Raw genomic sequence first — 16872 nt, forward strand, 5'->3', positions numbered from 1 at the left:
GCAGCCTTCCCTCTCTGGGAGAAATCCCAAAAGGCCCTCCCTTTGGAGCAGGACTAAGAAGCATGGATTTATTATATGGAGAGTTTTGAGCTTTGATGCACATGCTCTTGTCTTACCCTTTTCTTCTGTGTCCTACATGTTGTAGTGCACTGTCCTCCTTTAGGGTTGGGACGTTTGGTCAGGGTGGCCAGAGGCCTTCTTTTTTTCCAGGACACATCCTCCATGTCAGCCTTCCCTCTCCAGGAGGAATCGCACAAGATCCTCCCTTCAGAGCAGTGCTAAGGAACATGAATTTATTATATGGAGATAGTTTTGAGCTTTGATTTGATCATGTGTTACATTTTTCTTGACTTTCCTACATTTTGTAATGCCTTGTCCTCCTTTGGGGTTAAGACATCGCATCACCCTGGACCAGAGGTCCTCCTTTTCCAGAACACATCCTCTATTCCAGCTTTCCATCCAGGAGGAATTCCAAAAAGTCCTCCCTCCAGACCAGGACTAAGAAGTGCACCTTTACATTTAGATGAGCCTTTGGAGCTTTGATTTGATTTTTCTTGATGTTCCTACATTTTGCGGTGCCTTGTCCCCCTTTGGGGTTGGGACATGTGGCCATGACCATTAGCATGACCAGACAGCCTCCATTTCAAACCTCTGTCTAGTGGGAATTCCAAAATGACCTCCCTTTGAAGCATCACTAAGAAGCATGAATTTAGTGTTTGGAGCTTTCGTTGGTCATGTCCTCTGTTTTTTATTTATCATGAGGGAACTATATAAGTTCAAAATAGATAATGAGGAAACTGAAATTCCTGTATCCTGGGTCAAATATTGATCAGAATGAAGGTGGCAGTCAAGAAGGCTAGGAATTGTGGGGGGGGGGGGGGGGAGCACAGCCATGAAAGAACTGGACAAGATCCTGAAGAGTAAAGATATACAGCTAAACACTAAAGTGACAACTGTCCAAGCCACTGTATTCCCCATCACCAGGTACAGATGTGAGAGGTGGACAGTGAAGAAAACAGGATGAAAATAAATTCTTTGGAGATATGGTGCTGGAGAAGAGTGCTGAAGGTACTGTGAATGGCCAAAAAGGCAAAAAGAGGGGTGGGGGGAAGAGAGAAAAGGTCCTTGAACAAATCAAGCCTGAATTCTCCCTGGAAGCCAAGATGACTAAATAGAGGTTGTCATATTTGGCCCCATCAGGAGAAGAGATGAATCACTGGAAAAGACAGTAATGGTAGGGAAGGTGGAGGGATGTAGAAAGAGACCACAAGCCAGATGGCTAAGGGAGGCCAAATACCTGAATCTGCAGGATCTGAGCAGAGCAGTAGAGAATAGGAGGTCTTGGAGGTGTCTCATTCATGAGGCTACCATGAGATCGATTAGAGGATAATTAACAACAATGGCTTTTCGGGTAGAGAGAGGACCACTCTCTCCACATGCCTTGGAAATGCCTAGTGCAGGGCCAAAGAGAGCCCCACATCACCATGGCACCCAGAGGAGCAGATGCTTTCTGAATTGGGTGGGAGAGACTTTGGAGGAAGCACCCAATGGCCAAGGTGGCCCCATGGTGGAGGAGCATGACCTACTGGTCTAGCTTTCTTTCTCAGCCGTTAGCTGCTGTCTCTGCTGAAATAATGCAGCTTGACACCACTTTACGTGCTAAATTCTTGTAAATTCCACCCTACAGGGGATTTGTAGTTTTATAAGTTCTTTAGCATTCTCTGCCAGAGAGTGATGGTGCCTCCCGACTCTAAAAATCCCAGGATTCTGTATGTTGGAGTCATGGCAGTTAAACTAGTGTCAAGCTGTGTTATTCCTACAGTGTCGATGCACCTAAGGTGGTTATTTTTCACAGTGGGGGGAGTGGGGACATAGGATTGTGACTTGCCATGTTATTTGATTCTTATTCTTGTTTGCTATGTATTTTTTACATATTGTATTATTATAAGTTGTTATTTTATAATTTTTGCTGCTCTTGATTTCAGATTGTATGCTGTAGGCAGGTTTTATCTGTATCTTGGTTGATGACTATGTAAAGTGCTGTATAAACTTACGGCACTATATAAATAAACTATAATAATAATAATACTATGCTATCATAATTTCCTTAGGAGGCATACTTCAGTTAATAAAGCCTCTGACAAGCTCCTTTTTGAAATATTTTTTAGGCTTACCATGAATTAAAACTGGCGTTAACATTCCTTTTTTATTATCCTGTCCACCTGAAAACACCTGAATCGTAAAATAAATAAATAATAATAATTATTATTATTATTATTATTATTATTAACCTTATAAATATTATAATAATATTATAAATATTATTTATTATTAACATTATAAATAATGTTAAAGCTTGCTGTTAGACTGCAGGTCATTTGGGCTCTCTGATTCTGTTGGCTGTCTTGACAGTCTTCCTTAAAGGACTGTTGTGAAGATCATCTCCAGAAGGAGGAGAACCATTCATGCCTCATAAAACTCCTTGAAGTAAACAGTGAATTGTAATAATATCTGTGCTTGACCCACCTATTGCACAGTCCCATGAGCTAGAATCCAGTAACACAATCTTATACAAAGTCCCAGAGTTGTTCTTCCAGTCTTTAGGGGCACTAAATTATTGCATAATATTCCATTTTACTTGTGAGCAAAAACAGAATGAAAAGTACTTGGCTCAGGTGGTTTCCCCCAGATACAGGTACTGCAATCGGATATCAGGGAGATAATGGGTTTTGCTGGGCTATATAATTGCCCAGCCTCACCTCTCCCTTTAGAATTGTTCCTGTACCCATTCATACCTAAAATGAGGCAGATACAGTATACAGATTCAGTGATATTGCTGTGATCAAACCACAGGGTAATGCATGCAGAGGCCTGCTCTTGAAATAATATGGAGCATCTTCTGATCAACTGATGGAGTTGAAACAAGAACACAGAATGTGCAAGCTTTCTGTGAATATGGGGAAGTCACTGATGTGAACACACTTCTCCTGTTGGAGTGCTGCCTGCTCATGACATTCAGGGTAGGTTAAAAACAAACAGGAGCCTTGTCTGGAGCATAGCCTGCTTGTTGGTGGTTGTAAGTGGGAATAAACTGCTGACTCCTGCAACATGTGACTGTTGAAAGATGATAGACATCATAAAGTATGTAACCACAACATTAAAATTAAGTCTTGGAAAGGCAAACATTTTAGCTGCTCTCTTTATTCCATATCTTGTCCTCCCCTCTTGCAGCACTCCCATCCCTTTCTCTGCAGGAGGGGAAATTACTTTTTAAAACTCTGCCTGTTCCTATGTTTTTTCACAGCTACATCCCCTGAGGTCAGGAAGGTTTGCCAACTTTTAATTTCTACACTCAAGTAGTTGTTAAAGGTAGGGGTATGAGCAATGTTGCCAACAAGCCTTGAAGATATTCCTCGGAATGTTTTAACAAAATCCAAAATCCCTGGAATTCCCCAATATTTACCAGAATATTCTGTCAAAATCCCTGGAAAGAAATTAATTAAATTCCCCAGATTCCGGGAAATTCCCCGGAAATTGGCAACGCTGGGTGTGAGGCCAAGGCCAGTTTTTTAATGGTTTTCATCGCTCTTCTGCCACTTCCATTCCTGTCTTCCTCCAGTGCCTCTTCCTCCTTTTAACTTTTTCTCTATCCTGCCTAGTTTTTGTATCTACCAAATGAAAGCAGTAGATATTTGGAAAGAGCAAGATACTGTGTATTATGTAAGTCTATGGGGGAATTTCTCTGGGTTGAGGGGGGATTTCTGGATGTATTGTGATTGCAAGGTGGGGTTAGTTGCAGCTCAGTCCTATGTATTTGATGCAGAAGCATGTCCAAGTTCAGCTGGGCTCTCTTCCAAGTAAGTGTGCACAGGATTGCAACAACTGTCTAGCCTAGTATAGTTTCAGGAAGGCATACAAAACATTGCATCTGGGATCACTTTCCCGTCTACTCAGCAGGGATGTAGCAGAGACATGACTGGGGGTGGGGGGTCACCTAAATGCACAACCATTCCCATACCCTCCAACATTTCACCAATGAAAACTCGGATACATGTGCCTGAACAACATCAGTGTGTGACTGAGATGGAAAAAGTTATTAATGAGGAAGAACATGACAGGTAGAAGAGGTTGCAGAGTTTGCTTTTGCTTGAGCCTCCTGGGAAGGACAAGATTCTACCCCGACGCCTTTCCTCTCTTCTGAGTTAATGATAATAAACTACTTTTGCACTTCAAACTCAATTTGCAGCAGTTGAAATAAACTGAGGATGAAGGGGGAAAGGGGGAGGAAGAGAGAAACTGGGACATTTTAAAAGCAGCTGAAAAGTGGGATGACAGAGGATTGATTGGGACCTTCTGTGCCAAAACAGGACAGTTGGAGGGTATGCATTTCTCCAAGGAGGCCACACAGGAGGTTGCCTTGTTTTACCCCCACGACACCCCTGTAAAGTAGTTTAGGCTGAGAGTTAGCAACTTTTTCCTGTCTTCTTCGCATTTGGGCTTATTTTATTCTCTGTGAATAATTTTCCAATAGTTTAATTTATTAACAAACAAAAGGCTGCAATGAGCCAACAGTTTCCTGACCAGGAAAACTTATTTTCTCCTGCTGTTTCTTGGGACTTGGAAAGGGCTTTTTTTTTCTAGCCTCCCTCCCAACTTTATTCCATTTGGATCCAGACAGAGTGCTTGGAATAGTTCAAGTTTCCAGTCCACCTTGGCTGTGTAACCCACTTCCCCAGCTATTTCCCTCCTTGGCCAATTCTTTCCAAAAAAACATAACATCCATCACTTCTGTTGCTTTCTTGGCCACAGAAGAGAATCATGTGCCTGCTTGGCAGCCCTAAGCCTCTGTTGCAGCTGGGGCTGAGGAAGCCTTCGGATTGCAAAGAAGGAGAAAGGGTCTCTGAGTACATGCAGAGAGTGATGTTTATTTAGCCATGACAAAGGTTGCCACTTGACCAAGAAAAAACCTACATTATGACTGCACCTGTGCCTTTAGCAACACTTTGATCTGCAGACACCAGCTTTGGAGAAGTTTAACCGTATGAAGATAAACATATGGAGATAAGCATTGCCACTTGATAATGTCTCTGCTCATCTGGCTGCCCCTGAAGAAGCAGGGTCTTCCTAAAAGGCTGCTAATCCTCTTTGTGAGTAACTACACCTGGACTCCAAGGAACAGAATGGCTGTAATATGGGCTTCCCATCTAGCCAGGGAAGATGAACAGCCTGGGCTGTATCTGCACTGCAGAAACAATGTGGTCTTGACACTGTTGTAACTGCCAAGGCTCAGCTGGAATCCTGGGATTTGTAGATTTGCTGTGTGGCGCCAGAGCTCTCTGATGGAGAATGCTAAATATCTCACAAAAGTACAAATCCCAGAAAGCCATAGCATTGAGGCATGACAATTAAAGCAGTGTTAAACTCCATTATTTTAGCTTCTGGGCCTATAAAAAGTGTGTTTTTCAGAAATCAGGTGAATCTGCCTGCTCCATCAAATGAGGGGACAGTTCTAGGAGTAGGTTCATGCTCTTTTCTCACATCATTGGGCAGAAGATAGTCTTTGAAGTTGCAGTTTGACTTCAGAAGGTAGTCATTGTAGTGAAAGTCATAGTGGTCAACATTTGTTTTCTTCTGCGCTTGTATAAGTATAGGGGCCTGACCTCTAATATTGTTGGTTATCCTCCTAGGGCTCCATGAAGCTTATTGTCAAATACTTGTGTATGGAGACAACTGCAGCCTTTAACTAAGGCTTTCTCTCCCCCTTCTTGCCAAACTCTGGTTCTGTCACATGTTGCACTTTCAAATTCAGAAGAAATACTGTGAGCGCACATGCCCTTTTATAGCCTTACAACAGACCTCAGCAGAAGCCTTTTTGCACTCCCTTCGGCATCGTGCCAGAGGAATCTGTGCTCTTGACTTTTGGCACTGGCTCCCTCAGCCTTGGGCCATGGAAGAGATGCAGCTCTTGGGAGTCTGGAGGAATGCTCCCTGACCTGACCTGCAGAGAAGGAGCAGTCAGACACGATGTACTTTCCAGGAATTACCGCTCCTGCCCCCATGATCCACCCTCAAAGCCTGGAATGACAGTGGCACTGTGGTAGGGCACAGGAGAAAAATGACTGGGAAACCACATGGTACAGTGGGGATGCTAGCAAGAAATGGGGTGGGATGGGGAGAGCAGGCACTTTGAGAGGCTCCTCTGAAATTCTGGTCCTTGCCTTGAAACAGCTGCTGCTGCTGCTCAGTCTGCCAAGGAACACTCACAGCGTGGATAGGTTACTTTTACATTACACCCCAAGAATCACCCCTGGCCATGCTACTAGGGCACTAATGGAGTTAAAGTACAGAAAGAAACTTTTTCAAGTTCTGGAAACATGGATGACAGTCTGGTAAGGGAAGAAAGTGATGAAGAGACTTAGGCTGCAGCTGCACTGTAGAAATAATCCAGGGTGACCCCACTTTAACTGCCATGGCACAATGCTATGGAATTCTGGGGATTATAGTTTGTGGCCTCAGACTACTAGGGAATTCTGGGAACTATAGTTCTGTGAGACATTGAGTTTCCTCTGTCAGAGAGCTGCGGTGTCCCAATAAGCTACAGTTCCCAGGATTCCCTAGCACTGAGCCAAGGCAGTTCAAGCGGTCTCAAACTGGATTATTTCTGCAGTCTGTTTTGGACCGCAGTTTCCGAGAGGAGCACAGTAAAGGATAATTTATTTCTGTCTTCTGTAGCTTTCTGTACTGTTGCTGCATCTGGAGATTGGGGATGCATCTACATGGTAGAAATAATGCATTTTGACACCACTTTAAGTGCTGTAACTCTATCCTATGGAATCCTGGGACTTATAGTTGTATAAGGTCTTTAGCATTCTCTGCCAAAGACTGCTGGTGCTTCACAAAGCTACAAATCCCAGGGTTCTGTAGGACGGAGCCATGACAGTGAAAGTGGTGTCAAACTACATTATTTCTACAGTGTAGAGGCACCCAGGGACTCAACAGTGGTGATAAAGTTTTGCAATCACAACACAACTCAATTTAATTTTTATTTCAAACTAGGATCGCAACATTTAATTAGCAAAATTAACTTTTAAAAAAAAGATTCTGAAGGGCTAAAGAGCAAATGTTTGTTTTGTTCTAATTGTGTACTGGCTATCACACCAAAAACAGCTGTTTTTACTAAATGGAAATAGAAATATTCAATGAAAACAAAAACAAGGGTGGCAGTGAGGACTTGTGCAAACGGAAATGCCAAATGCCTGATTACCAAGAGAAGCCTTTTACCAGTGATGATGAACAGCCGGCCCTCCAAATGTTCTCGGACCACAGCTCCCATCTGCCCTATCCAGCATTATCAATCATGAGGGATGATGGGAGTTGCAATCCAGCAACATCTGGAGGACCATTCGTTGCCCATCCCTGCTGAGGTCATTGGGTGTTTCTGGGAAGCTCACACAACAGGTCACAATGACAACAACTCCCCCCCCCCCTTTATCTAGTTTGGCAGGAAGACATGAAAGATTTAATAAAAGCAAGCAGTTTCACAAACAGCTGAAAAAGACAACTGATGAGATGTCGCAGTTCCTCTGCCAAGTAAAGTGGGACTGGATTTTTCCAAGGTTATACTCTGCCACAGATGGGACTTCTGCAGTCCTCCAGATGTTGTTGAAACCTCCAGATTCCTCACTTTTAGCTATGCTTGCTAAGACTGCTAGGAGCTGCAGTCCAGCAACATCTGGAGGGCTGCATTAATTCCACTCCTGCTCTTTCTGGTTATTATAGCATGGCAGGGAATTGATCCCTCGTCAGTTTTATCTGGATCATTGATCTACCATCAAATCTCACCACCCTGGGACACTGTGATCAGGTGCTTTGTTGAGAGTGATGGACTCTTATGCCGGTGTTGAGGACAGAGCCAAAATAATAACTGAATGGGAGCAGAATGTCTGGCTCAGCTAAAATGACTTCTTGCAGGACCTGGTTTCCATCAGTGCTTTGACTGAAGCCTCCCAGTGGGCTGTTGAAAGAGGTGCAGTTAATGAACACTGAAGTGGCTATTGATTGGGCTTTTATTTAATGGCCACCAGTTATGATACTCAGAGGACAAGGGCTCTTACCTGGCTTTAAGAGCATTTTTGAGGCGGGTGGTGCTGATTGCTGGATGGTAGCTATATGCTCCTTGGACTCTGCAATTAGCATGTACACTGGTGTGAACCAGAACTTGGGAATTTTGATTTGGGGAGATTGCATTGACCAGCATCCCCATGATGGCTGGGGCATTCTGGGAGTTACTGGCCAAGAGAACACTTTTTCCCAAGCTCTTACTTGTACTGGACAGATTCCTAAATCTGTGCTGCTTTCCCTAAGAGTTAAGGAAGTTTACTTTATTTTAATGCATTTATTTGGTTTGCATGCTGCCTATATGCTAATATGTGACCAGTGAGAGCAAGCATGGCATGCATATGTGTATGTCCCTTACATAAAATGGCAAAATCAGGTTTGCTTTTTGGAATTTATTTTTTTGTTAATCTTTTAACTTGGGAGTCTTTCACCAAACTACAGATCCCATTATTCCACAGGACTGGAGACATGGCATTTAAAGTGGTATGCAACTGGTGCAGCTCCGCAGTGCTGACACAACAGTCAGTCGGTGGAGGAAACCTGAATCAGACTGAGATTCCTTGGGTTGGTGAACTGCCAACAGGCAAGTCATTTGCCTTTCCCTCTCAACAGCCGGTTCCCTTCTGTGCTGCACCTTCTAGGTTTAGGAAAATGAATAGGGATGTGCTCTGGGAGTTTTGATTTCTAATCTGGTGCTCAAGTGTCCTGCTGCAGCGCTTGACTTTTGCATCAGTTACTGCAGGCCGTGGAGTGTTTCCTTGTCCTTAGCTCTCCTGCTGCAGAGTTTTGAGAGCCGTTCCAAGCCAAAGCAACGCTGGCATGGAGGCCTCACTGCAGTAAAGCATAAGGCACATGGCTCTCCCCAGGAACAGCAATGGAGCCAATGCCGTATACAACATCATCAGACGTTGGACTGCAATGGACATTAGCCTTGGCCAGGATGGCAAAGGGTGAGGAATGCTGGGTGTTGAAGTCCAACAACATTGAAGGGACTCATGATTCCCACCTCTGCTTTTACTTGAGCCCAAGGGATGTATTTTTGTTGTAAAATCAATGCCTTTTTAAGGACATTTGTTCCAGAAAATGTGGTCTCTGTGGTCATTCTCTTTGTTTTCTTTATGTTCATTATTAAGCCTACCTTTGCACTTTCTTCCTTGATCTTCCTTAGTAGTTGCTGTAGGTGATGTTTTCTGTTAGTGGTATTGTGTCATCAGCATACCTTAGATTGTTCATATGCCCTCCTCCTATTTTCTCTCCTCCCTCTTCCATGTCCAAGCCTGCTTTCCTTGCAGTGTGTTCTGCATACAAGTTGAACAGGTAGGGTGAAAGGAGGCAGCCTTGTCTGACCCCTTTGCCAACTGGGAACCATTCTGATTCTCCATATTCTGTTCTGACAGTGGCCTCTTGTCTTGAGTACAGATGCCTCATTAGGACTATCAGATGTGTTGGCACTCCCATGTCTTTAAGGGCCTTCCATAGCCTTTCATGATCTCTGCAGTCAAAGGCTTTGCCCATGCAGTACTTAGAGGGTGCTGCCCGGCTAAATAAGAAATGTGCTTTCCCCAAATTAAAGTCCAAAACACACCCTGCAAAAAGCTTGGACCTAAGTTTTCCTTCGCTCCCCAACTTTCTAGCATTGCAGAGACACTACATTTTTTTTCACACCTAGAGAATTCTTCTCTTTGCTGTGTCTGGTTTCCTTGGGTCACTTTGCCTAGCCCCCTTTCCTTTGTGTGTGTGTGGTTCTCCAAGTCACTTATGGACTTGATCCCATTAATTTGAGTCTTTATATAGGCAAGGAATACCAAGTCAGAGGTGGTTTGGCCACTTCCTTTCCACGTAGTCACTGGTGGCCTCCCATCCCAGTGCTAACCAGGGCTGACCCTGCTTAGCTTCCAGGGTCAGAAGGGATCTGGCACCTTTTTGGGTATCCAGGCTGTTGCTGTCGTGGGCCTCCAAGTCCCTTCCCAGTTATGTGACTCCCTATGATGGGGTTTTCTTGGCAAGATGTGTTCAGAGGAGGCTGAGAGAGTGTGACCAGGAAAGAAGTCACCTGGCTCCTCCCATTGAGGACTCCCATTGAGCCACGCCCCTTTGGAATCCACCCCCTCTTCTCTCGCTGACGTCACAATCGCCGTCCGCTTCGCCTAGTCCCGAACGTTCCACCCATTCATCCCCATTCACCTTCCTTCTTCACGAAGGAAGAAGCCACGCCCTCCGCCCTGCTCATTGGCCCCAGGCGCCGACGCGGCTTTGCGACACGCTTTGGAGCGGGAATGGGCGGGGCCAGGAGCCCGGATGTGAGCTGGGTGGCGGCGGCGGCAGCAGCAGCAGCAGCAGGAGGAGCAGCAGGAGGAGCGGAGCAAGTGGAGGCTGGGAGGGGCCCATGGAGGGAGAGCGGGGCTCTCTCAGGGTAAGGGAGCCTTGGGGCAGGCAGGAAGGCAGGCAGGCAGGCAGGCAGGTAGCAGGGGCTGGGCGCTGGGGCCGTTGAGGAGTGGCACTTGATGGGCTTCAAGGCATGATGGGGTGTGATGGGGATGATGGGCTTCATGGCACGAGGGCTGTGATGGGGATGATGGGCTTCATAGGCTTGAGGCTATGATGGCTTTGAGGGCATGATGGGGCATGATGGGCTGGGGCCTCAGCAGCAAGGCTGCGGAGTTGTGGGAGGGTCCTCCTGGATATTCATGCTGTCAGTGGGTGGCCATTGATTTGGGGAAGCCTCTGCCTTCCTGGCCAGGGGCAGAGCTGCAGAGGCCTTTCCTTCTCCTGGCCTGGGACATGTTCAGTCAGTGCTGAGGGGCAGGCATTCTGTGTATGCTCAGAGGCATTCTCTTCCTTACCAGCCCTACCCACCCATGCCTTCCCTGCCTCAGCCAAGGGCCCTCAGTTGTTCTGGGCTGTGAGGTTTCCTAGAGTGGGGGGTGATGCTGGGGTTGTATAACCAGAGTCCTTACTTTAGTCCATCTGTTTAGGGCAGTGGTCCCCAAATTGTGCTCTTTAAGGGGCTTTTTGGACTTCAGTTCCCAGAATCCCAGACTATTGTTTTCTGGGGGCTGAAGTCCAAATACCCTTAAAGGGCGCAGTTTGGGGACCACTGACCTAGGGTTTGAATCCCCGCTTGGCCATCAAAACCCACGGGGCGATTCTGGGCAAGTCACACTCTCTCAGCCTCAGAGGATGGCAATGGCAGACCTCCCTCTGAAGAGACAAACCCCTTGATAGGTTTGCCTTTGGGTTGCTGTAAGTCAGAAACACCTTGAAGGCACATGGCAGCAAGCATCTGCCTATTCCTTCAGGAATCTTAAGGTGGCTTTTGCATTTGAATTTAGCAGGGCCTCTTTTTTGGTGGAGGCTAAGGACCCATCTACACTGTGGAAATGATGCAGTTTGGCACCACTTTAACTGCCATGGCTCCATTCTACAGAATCCCTGGGATTTGTAGTTTGGTGACGCACAAGGACTCTTTGTCAGAGAAGGCTGAAGACATTGTAAAACTACGAATCCCAGGATTCCAGAGGATGGCGCTACGGCCCTTAAAGTGGCGTCAAACCGTATTATTTCCACCGTGTAGATGCACCCTGACAGTGTGCTGAGGCCTGTTTGTTGAGCTCCATAGTGAAGAGTAATGTTAAAACCTTGTTTTACTTTGTGCTTATTTTGCATTCTAGCCACTGCAAACACAACTGGTCTGGAGCCTGGAGTTTCTATAGGCCAACCATCCCAAAGCCTGTGCCTTTCCAAGTGTGTCTGATTACAATTCCCATCATCCCCAGGTAGCAGGTAACAGGCTGTGAAAGAGTCCTTGTGACTGTTTGGGAAAATGAGGATTAACAGAACTGCAGGGAAGGGTACTGAGTGCAGGATGCTAAGAACAACGAAGTGAAACCAAAATGGGAAGAGATCTACGCTGTAACAATAATGCAGTTTGACACCACTTTAACTGCCATGGCTTCATCCCACAGAATCCAGAGTTTGTAGTTTTGTGAGGCACCATAATTCTTTGGTAGAGGAGGCTAAAGGCTTTGTGAAACTACAAATCCCAGGATTCCATAGGATGGAGAGTGGTGCCAAACTGCATTATTTGTACAGTGCAGATGCACCCTGGGTCTAGCCAGTGTTATGTGAAGAGAGAACCCAGGTCTGAGTTACTGTATGTGGAGGGAATGCATAAGGAGTAGATAATGCTTAAAGTTGAGGTGGCAGATGAGTGGTTCCCAAAGTTTGGTCCTCCAGGTTTTTGGACTTCATCATTCCTAGCCTAGCCACCATGGTCCACATTCAGGAATTCTGGGAGATGATGTCCAAAACATCTGGAGTACCAAAGTTTGGGAACTATTGTAGGCCTGAGAAAGTTGTTGCCAGTGTAGGCTGGCAGAGAGATGAGCTGTTGTGAGCCAATATTTGAGCAGACAATATTTTCATAAATCTATCTAGGGTTACAAATAGTTGGTTAAAATCAGCAGTTTACAATCTTTGGGTTTTCACTTTGCCATTTGTGTATTTGAGTTGATTCTCAGTCAAAGCTGCCTATGACAAGTGTGTGTTTATGTTATTTTTAAGCATTTCTCTTTCTGCTCTTCAATCCAGAGGTTTTACGGAAGACTGATAATAATGTAATTTTTCAAAAAAACGTTAAAATTAAGAAAAGGTGAAACACTATAATGAGGAGGGGGAGGGACTGGATAATCTTGTAGCAGCCTTCCCCAACCTGATGCTTCTTGGAGGCATTGGGCTACTACTCCCTTCTCAGTGATCACATTGGTAGGGGATGATGGGAGCCATAGTCCAACATAAGCATGTCAGGGTGAAGACGCCTTCTTAGTTAAGATAATGAGATCTAGGTAAGGAGGGTCTTGGTGAGATGTGAGTCTGGTATCCATTGTATACATGAAGTATTGGTGGGAAATTGAATTGTAAAGTAGACAGCAACTGAATTATACAGGTTCATGTTTAGTATTTGATTTAGGAAAAATGGTGAAGGGATGGCCATTAGCTGACTGAATCAGTTGGGATGAAAAGATGCTGTTACACCATGACTTTCATGGCTATTGGGTCTGATTGCTGCTTTATTCCTATTGCCCCACGTAGATCACAGTTTGTTTCTGTCTTGGAAGTTTTATAGCCATTAGAGGCCTGAATGTGTCTTTAATATTTCCAGGCTTGGTATTCCTAGCTTCTGCAATATACAGTTATCCCTCCACATTTGTGGCTTTGACTTTTACAGATTTGATTATTCATGGGATTTGATTAATATGTTCTCTCTAGGAATCTCTAGGCCCTCCTCTGTTGGAAGTTGGCTATAGTGTCACACTGGAGAACCTAGAGGTTCCTATAGAAAACACTTCTCTAGGCATTTGTAGGTCCTCCAGGGTGAGCCTGTGGTCAATTTCTGGCAGATGTTTACCACAGAGTTGCACCAGAGGACCTAGAGATTCCTAGAGAGTTGTTCTCCCGGGTAAAAAGTATTGTGTGTGTTTTTTTTATTTGTGGGTTTTCCAGTTTGCTGGGGGTCCTGCATCACTAACACCAGCGAATGTGGAGGCCCCATTGTAATCTCTAGCATTGAAGGATATCTTGTGGGATCGTCTTAGTGCAGCATTTTTATGGACATATTTTTAAACATGGACTTCTCCCGTAGGTAGATCCTTACAATCATAATGGATGATCTAAACCTGCACTACAGATTTCTGAACTGGCGGAGGAGAATCCGAGAGATCCGAGAGGTGCGAGCTGTCCGTTACCAAGAACGGTTCAAACATATCCTTGTTGATGGGGACATACTAAGGTAACTCATGGTACACTCATGGTACTGGGAAGCTGGTCTTTTCAATGGGATCTTGAAATAATGGAGGGGTTCAACATTTTCCCCTCTGGTGGGCCACACCATCACACTTTGGGGCTAAAAATGGGACCACAGGTCACTGGAAGTGTGTACTTCCTTGATTTTTGGCTTTTTTGTGAGTTTTGTTAAGGTTTGGGAGCAAGGTAGGGTTAAACTCCAGTTTTATTAAAAATAAACTTCTAAAAACTTTCAAGATGTAAGAAATAGAAAGTCTTCAGTTTAATATTCCCTCTTTCTTTGGTTTTAATTTTTTTTTAATATGTAGAAATGCACCTATATGTAATTCTGGGCCTGCAGACATGTTCCATCACAGTGAAGTTCTAATTTCTAAATGTTTTTTGGCTTTGTTATGGAGTATGAGTTCTTGTGAAAGCCTCAAAATGTAGAATCAAATACACTCAGAGTTGTCTTAAAAATAAAAGACCTCAAAAAAGCAAAAGGTTGCCTAAGACCCAGTATAGACTGGTGCTTTGCGCCAGCCTGGGGCCAATTTTAGGGTTCCATAGGGCTGGGCGTCCATACGCGCCCAGTCCTACATTCGGCACTCGTACGTCCCCATCCACATAGGGCATGCAGCGATGACACGTGGGTGTCCGAGCGCCCAAATGGCGCTTGCCAGAAGCATTGTTGTTATGGTGTGCAAGCACCATTATGATGCCCTTTAGGGAGTGTGTTGCAAGGAGCAGCCCATCTTTATCCCCCCTAACTCTGGTTTAATATTATTTGAGATATGGGAGTTGACTGACTTAATCAATTTTTTCCTTTACCTAGAATTTGCAAACAAATTGACTTTTGAGCTGAATTGTGGTTGATTCCCTTGGTTGCTTTTAAATACAAACAGACCGAGCAAGTCAAAGCACCATATTCTATATCCAGTGCCAGGTTATTCTGTCCTGAAGCTGGCTCTGACCAGCAAGATGTCATAAGAAAAAAAAAATGACAGCAGTGTATCTGATGGAAAATGAGTACAGAAATTTAGGATCTGAATACACCCTTAGTTGCAGTTTCACTTTATGTGATTTCAGTTACTTGCAGTCAGCCACGGTCCGAAAATATTACTGGTATAGGATCTACATAAATTCAACCTAGACAATGAGGAAATCGAAATAGTAAGGATGTTTCTTGGATCAAACATAGATCAGAATGGGAACTTCAATCAAGAAATCAGAAGATAAAAAATGAAAGAAGTAGAAAAGATCCTAAAGAGCAAAGATATACAATTGAGCATGAAAGTTAGAATCTTATCCACTGTATTCATTGTACAATGCAACAGCCTGACATTGAAGAAAGCAGATATGAGGAAAATCAACTTATTTCAAATGTGGTGTTGGAGAAAAGTACTGAGGATACCTTGGACAGCCAAAAAGTAAAACAAATGGGTCCTTGAACAGATCAATCCAGAAATCTCCCTGAACTCCAAAATGATCAAATTGAGGCTGTCATACTTTGGTCACATCATGAGAAGGCACAACTCATTGGAAAAATCAATAATGCTATGAAAGGTAGAAGATAGTAGTAAGAGAAGAAGACTGCATGCTAGATGGATGTACTCTATATATGTGCCTTCAAATCACCTATTGACCTATGGCATCCTCATGAATTTCTCATGAATTTTCTTAGGCAAGGAATACTGAGAGGTGAATTTGCCTGTTCCTTCCTCTGAAATACAGCCTGCAGCACCTGGTGTTCATTGGCAATCTTCCATCCACGGAAGGGCTAACCAGGGCTGACCTTGCTTAGCTTCCAAGATCAGATGGGATCTGGTGCCTTGAGGATATTTAGATCCACATTAACGAGGTCACGGGCATGAGTTTACAGGACCTAAGCAGAGCACTGGAGGACAGGGAATCTTGGAGATGTCTCATCCATAGGATTGCCATGGGTCAGGATCGACTCAAAGGCAGTTAACAACAAGGATTTGGTGCTACCTGCAGTTTCAGGCATCCACTGGGGGTCTTGGAAGGTATCCCTCGTGGATAAGGGTGGACCAATCTATTATTATTCTCTTGCCAACCACTTGATCCTCTGACTGTGGCCAGATGTCCAGATCTGCAGTCTCATCTTATTCTTTCTTTTGTATAAAGCTGCCAGTGTGGCTTGAGTAGTGGAAAACTGACTTGTCTCTTTTCTGCAGTTACCATGGAAATTCTGGGGAAGTTGGCTGCTACGTTGCTCCTCGCCCACTGACCAAAGACAACAATTATTTTGAGGTAACAAGCTTGTCATTGTGTCATTAGGTAGAGCTTTTTTATCACAGCAGCCTTGCAGCATGAATTCTCTGAGTATTGCCACTGAAGGCCTTCCCAGACATGTAGATAGTTTGTTTTTCATCTGTTCATCCATTTTGTTTTGCTTGTTCAAGAGGATAGGATTATGTGTAGTGAGTCGAAGTTAAAAGGAAGCCTATTTTGGGGAAATGCTGGCTCATGGTGAAAACTTACTGACAGTGGAACAGATTGCCTAAGGAGGTGGCCTGCTCCCTTTTTCTGGAAGTATCTGGAAGTAGGGGCTGGATGGTAATTGGAAGGGATGCTTCAGTTGCTATCAGTGGACACTGGGTTAGATAGATGACCTCTTCATCTTCTTTGTTCAGTTCTAAAATTCTGTAATACCAAGCTTGGAAATTAAAACATAGTGCAATATTTTGCATAATGCCCACTGTTGATAGCTGGACAGTGCATTGTACAAACCTCTAGGATATCCTGTGGTTTGGAGGCAGTCAGTTTACATTAGAGGTAGGAATCAGGCAGCCCTTCAGATGTTGCACTACAGCTCCCAACATTCCCCACCACTTGTCTGTGCAGGTTAAGGCTGATGGTAGTTGCAGTTCAGCAACTGGAACACATCATAATTCTCACCCCTGCTCAGCATTTTGGGAACCAGTATTTTGAAGGCCCTTGTTTTTAATA

General features: G+C 44.5%; 1 protein-coding gene across 6 annotated transcripts in view; it reads left to right on the forward strand.

Moving 5' to 3' along the window:
- The first annotated feature begins 10469 nt into the window (after positions 1–10469).
- Positions 10470–16872, forward strand: part of LOC149322748 (SPRY domain-containing protein 3) — a 65258-nt gene continuing 58855 nt past the window's right edge. The window contains exons 1-4 of one of the 6 annotated variants that reach the window (XM_089482530.1): positions 10470–10531; positions 11790–11901; positions 13760–13906; positions 16098–16173. In XM_089482530.1, coding sequence (XP_089338656.1) covers positions 13779–13906; positions 16098–16173 — 204 coding nt within the window. In that variant the 5' untranslated portion in view covers positions 10470–10531; positions 11790–11901; positions 13760–13778. Of the gene's footprint in view, positions 10532–11184; positions 11902–12708; positions 12735–13759; positions 13907–16097; positions 16174–16872 lie in introns of those variants that run through there. The other 5 variants (XM_089482531.1, XM_089482528.1, XM_089482522.1 and 2 more) reach the window with 5 other exon arrangements.

This window comes from Sceloporus occidentalis, unplaced genomic scaffold, assembly GCF_023333645.1.
Source record: "Sceloporus occidentalis isolate IW3139 unplaced genomic scaffold, rSceOcc1.0.p SCAF_1, whole genome shotgun sequence".
NCBI classification, from domain to species: domain Eukaryota; kingdom Metazoa; phylum Chordata; class Lepidosauria; order Squamata; family Phrynosomatidae; genus Sceloporus; species Sceloporus occidentalis.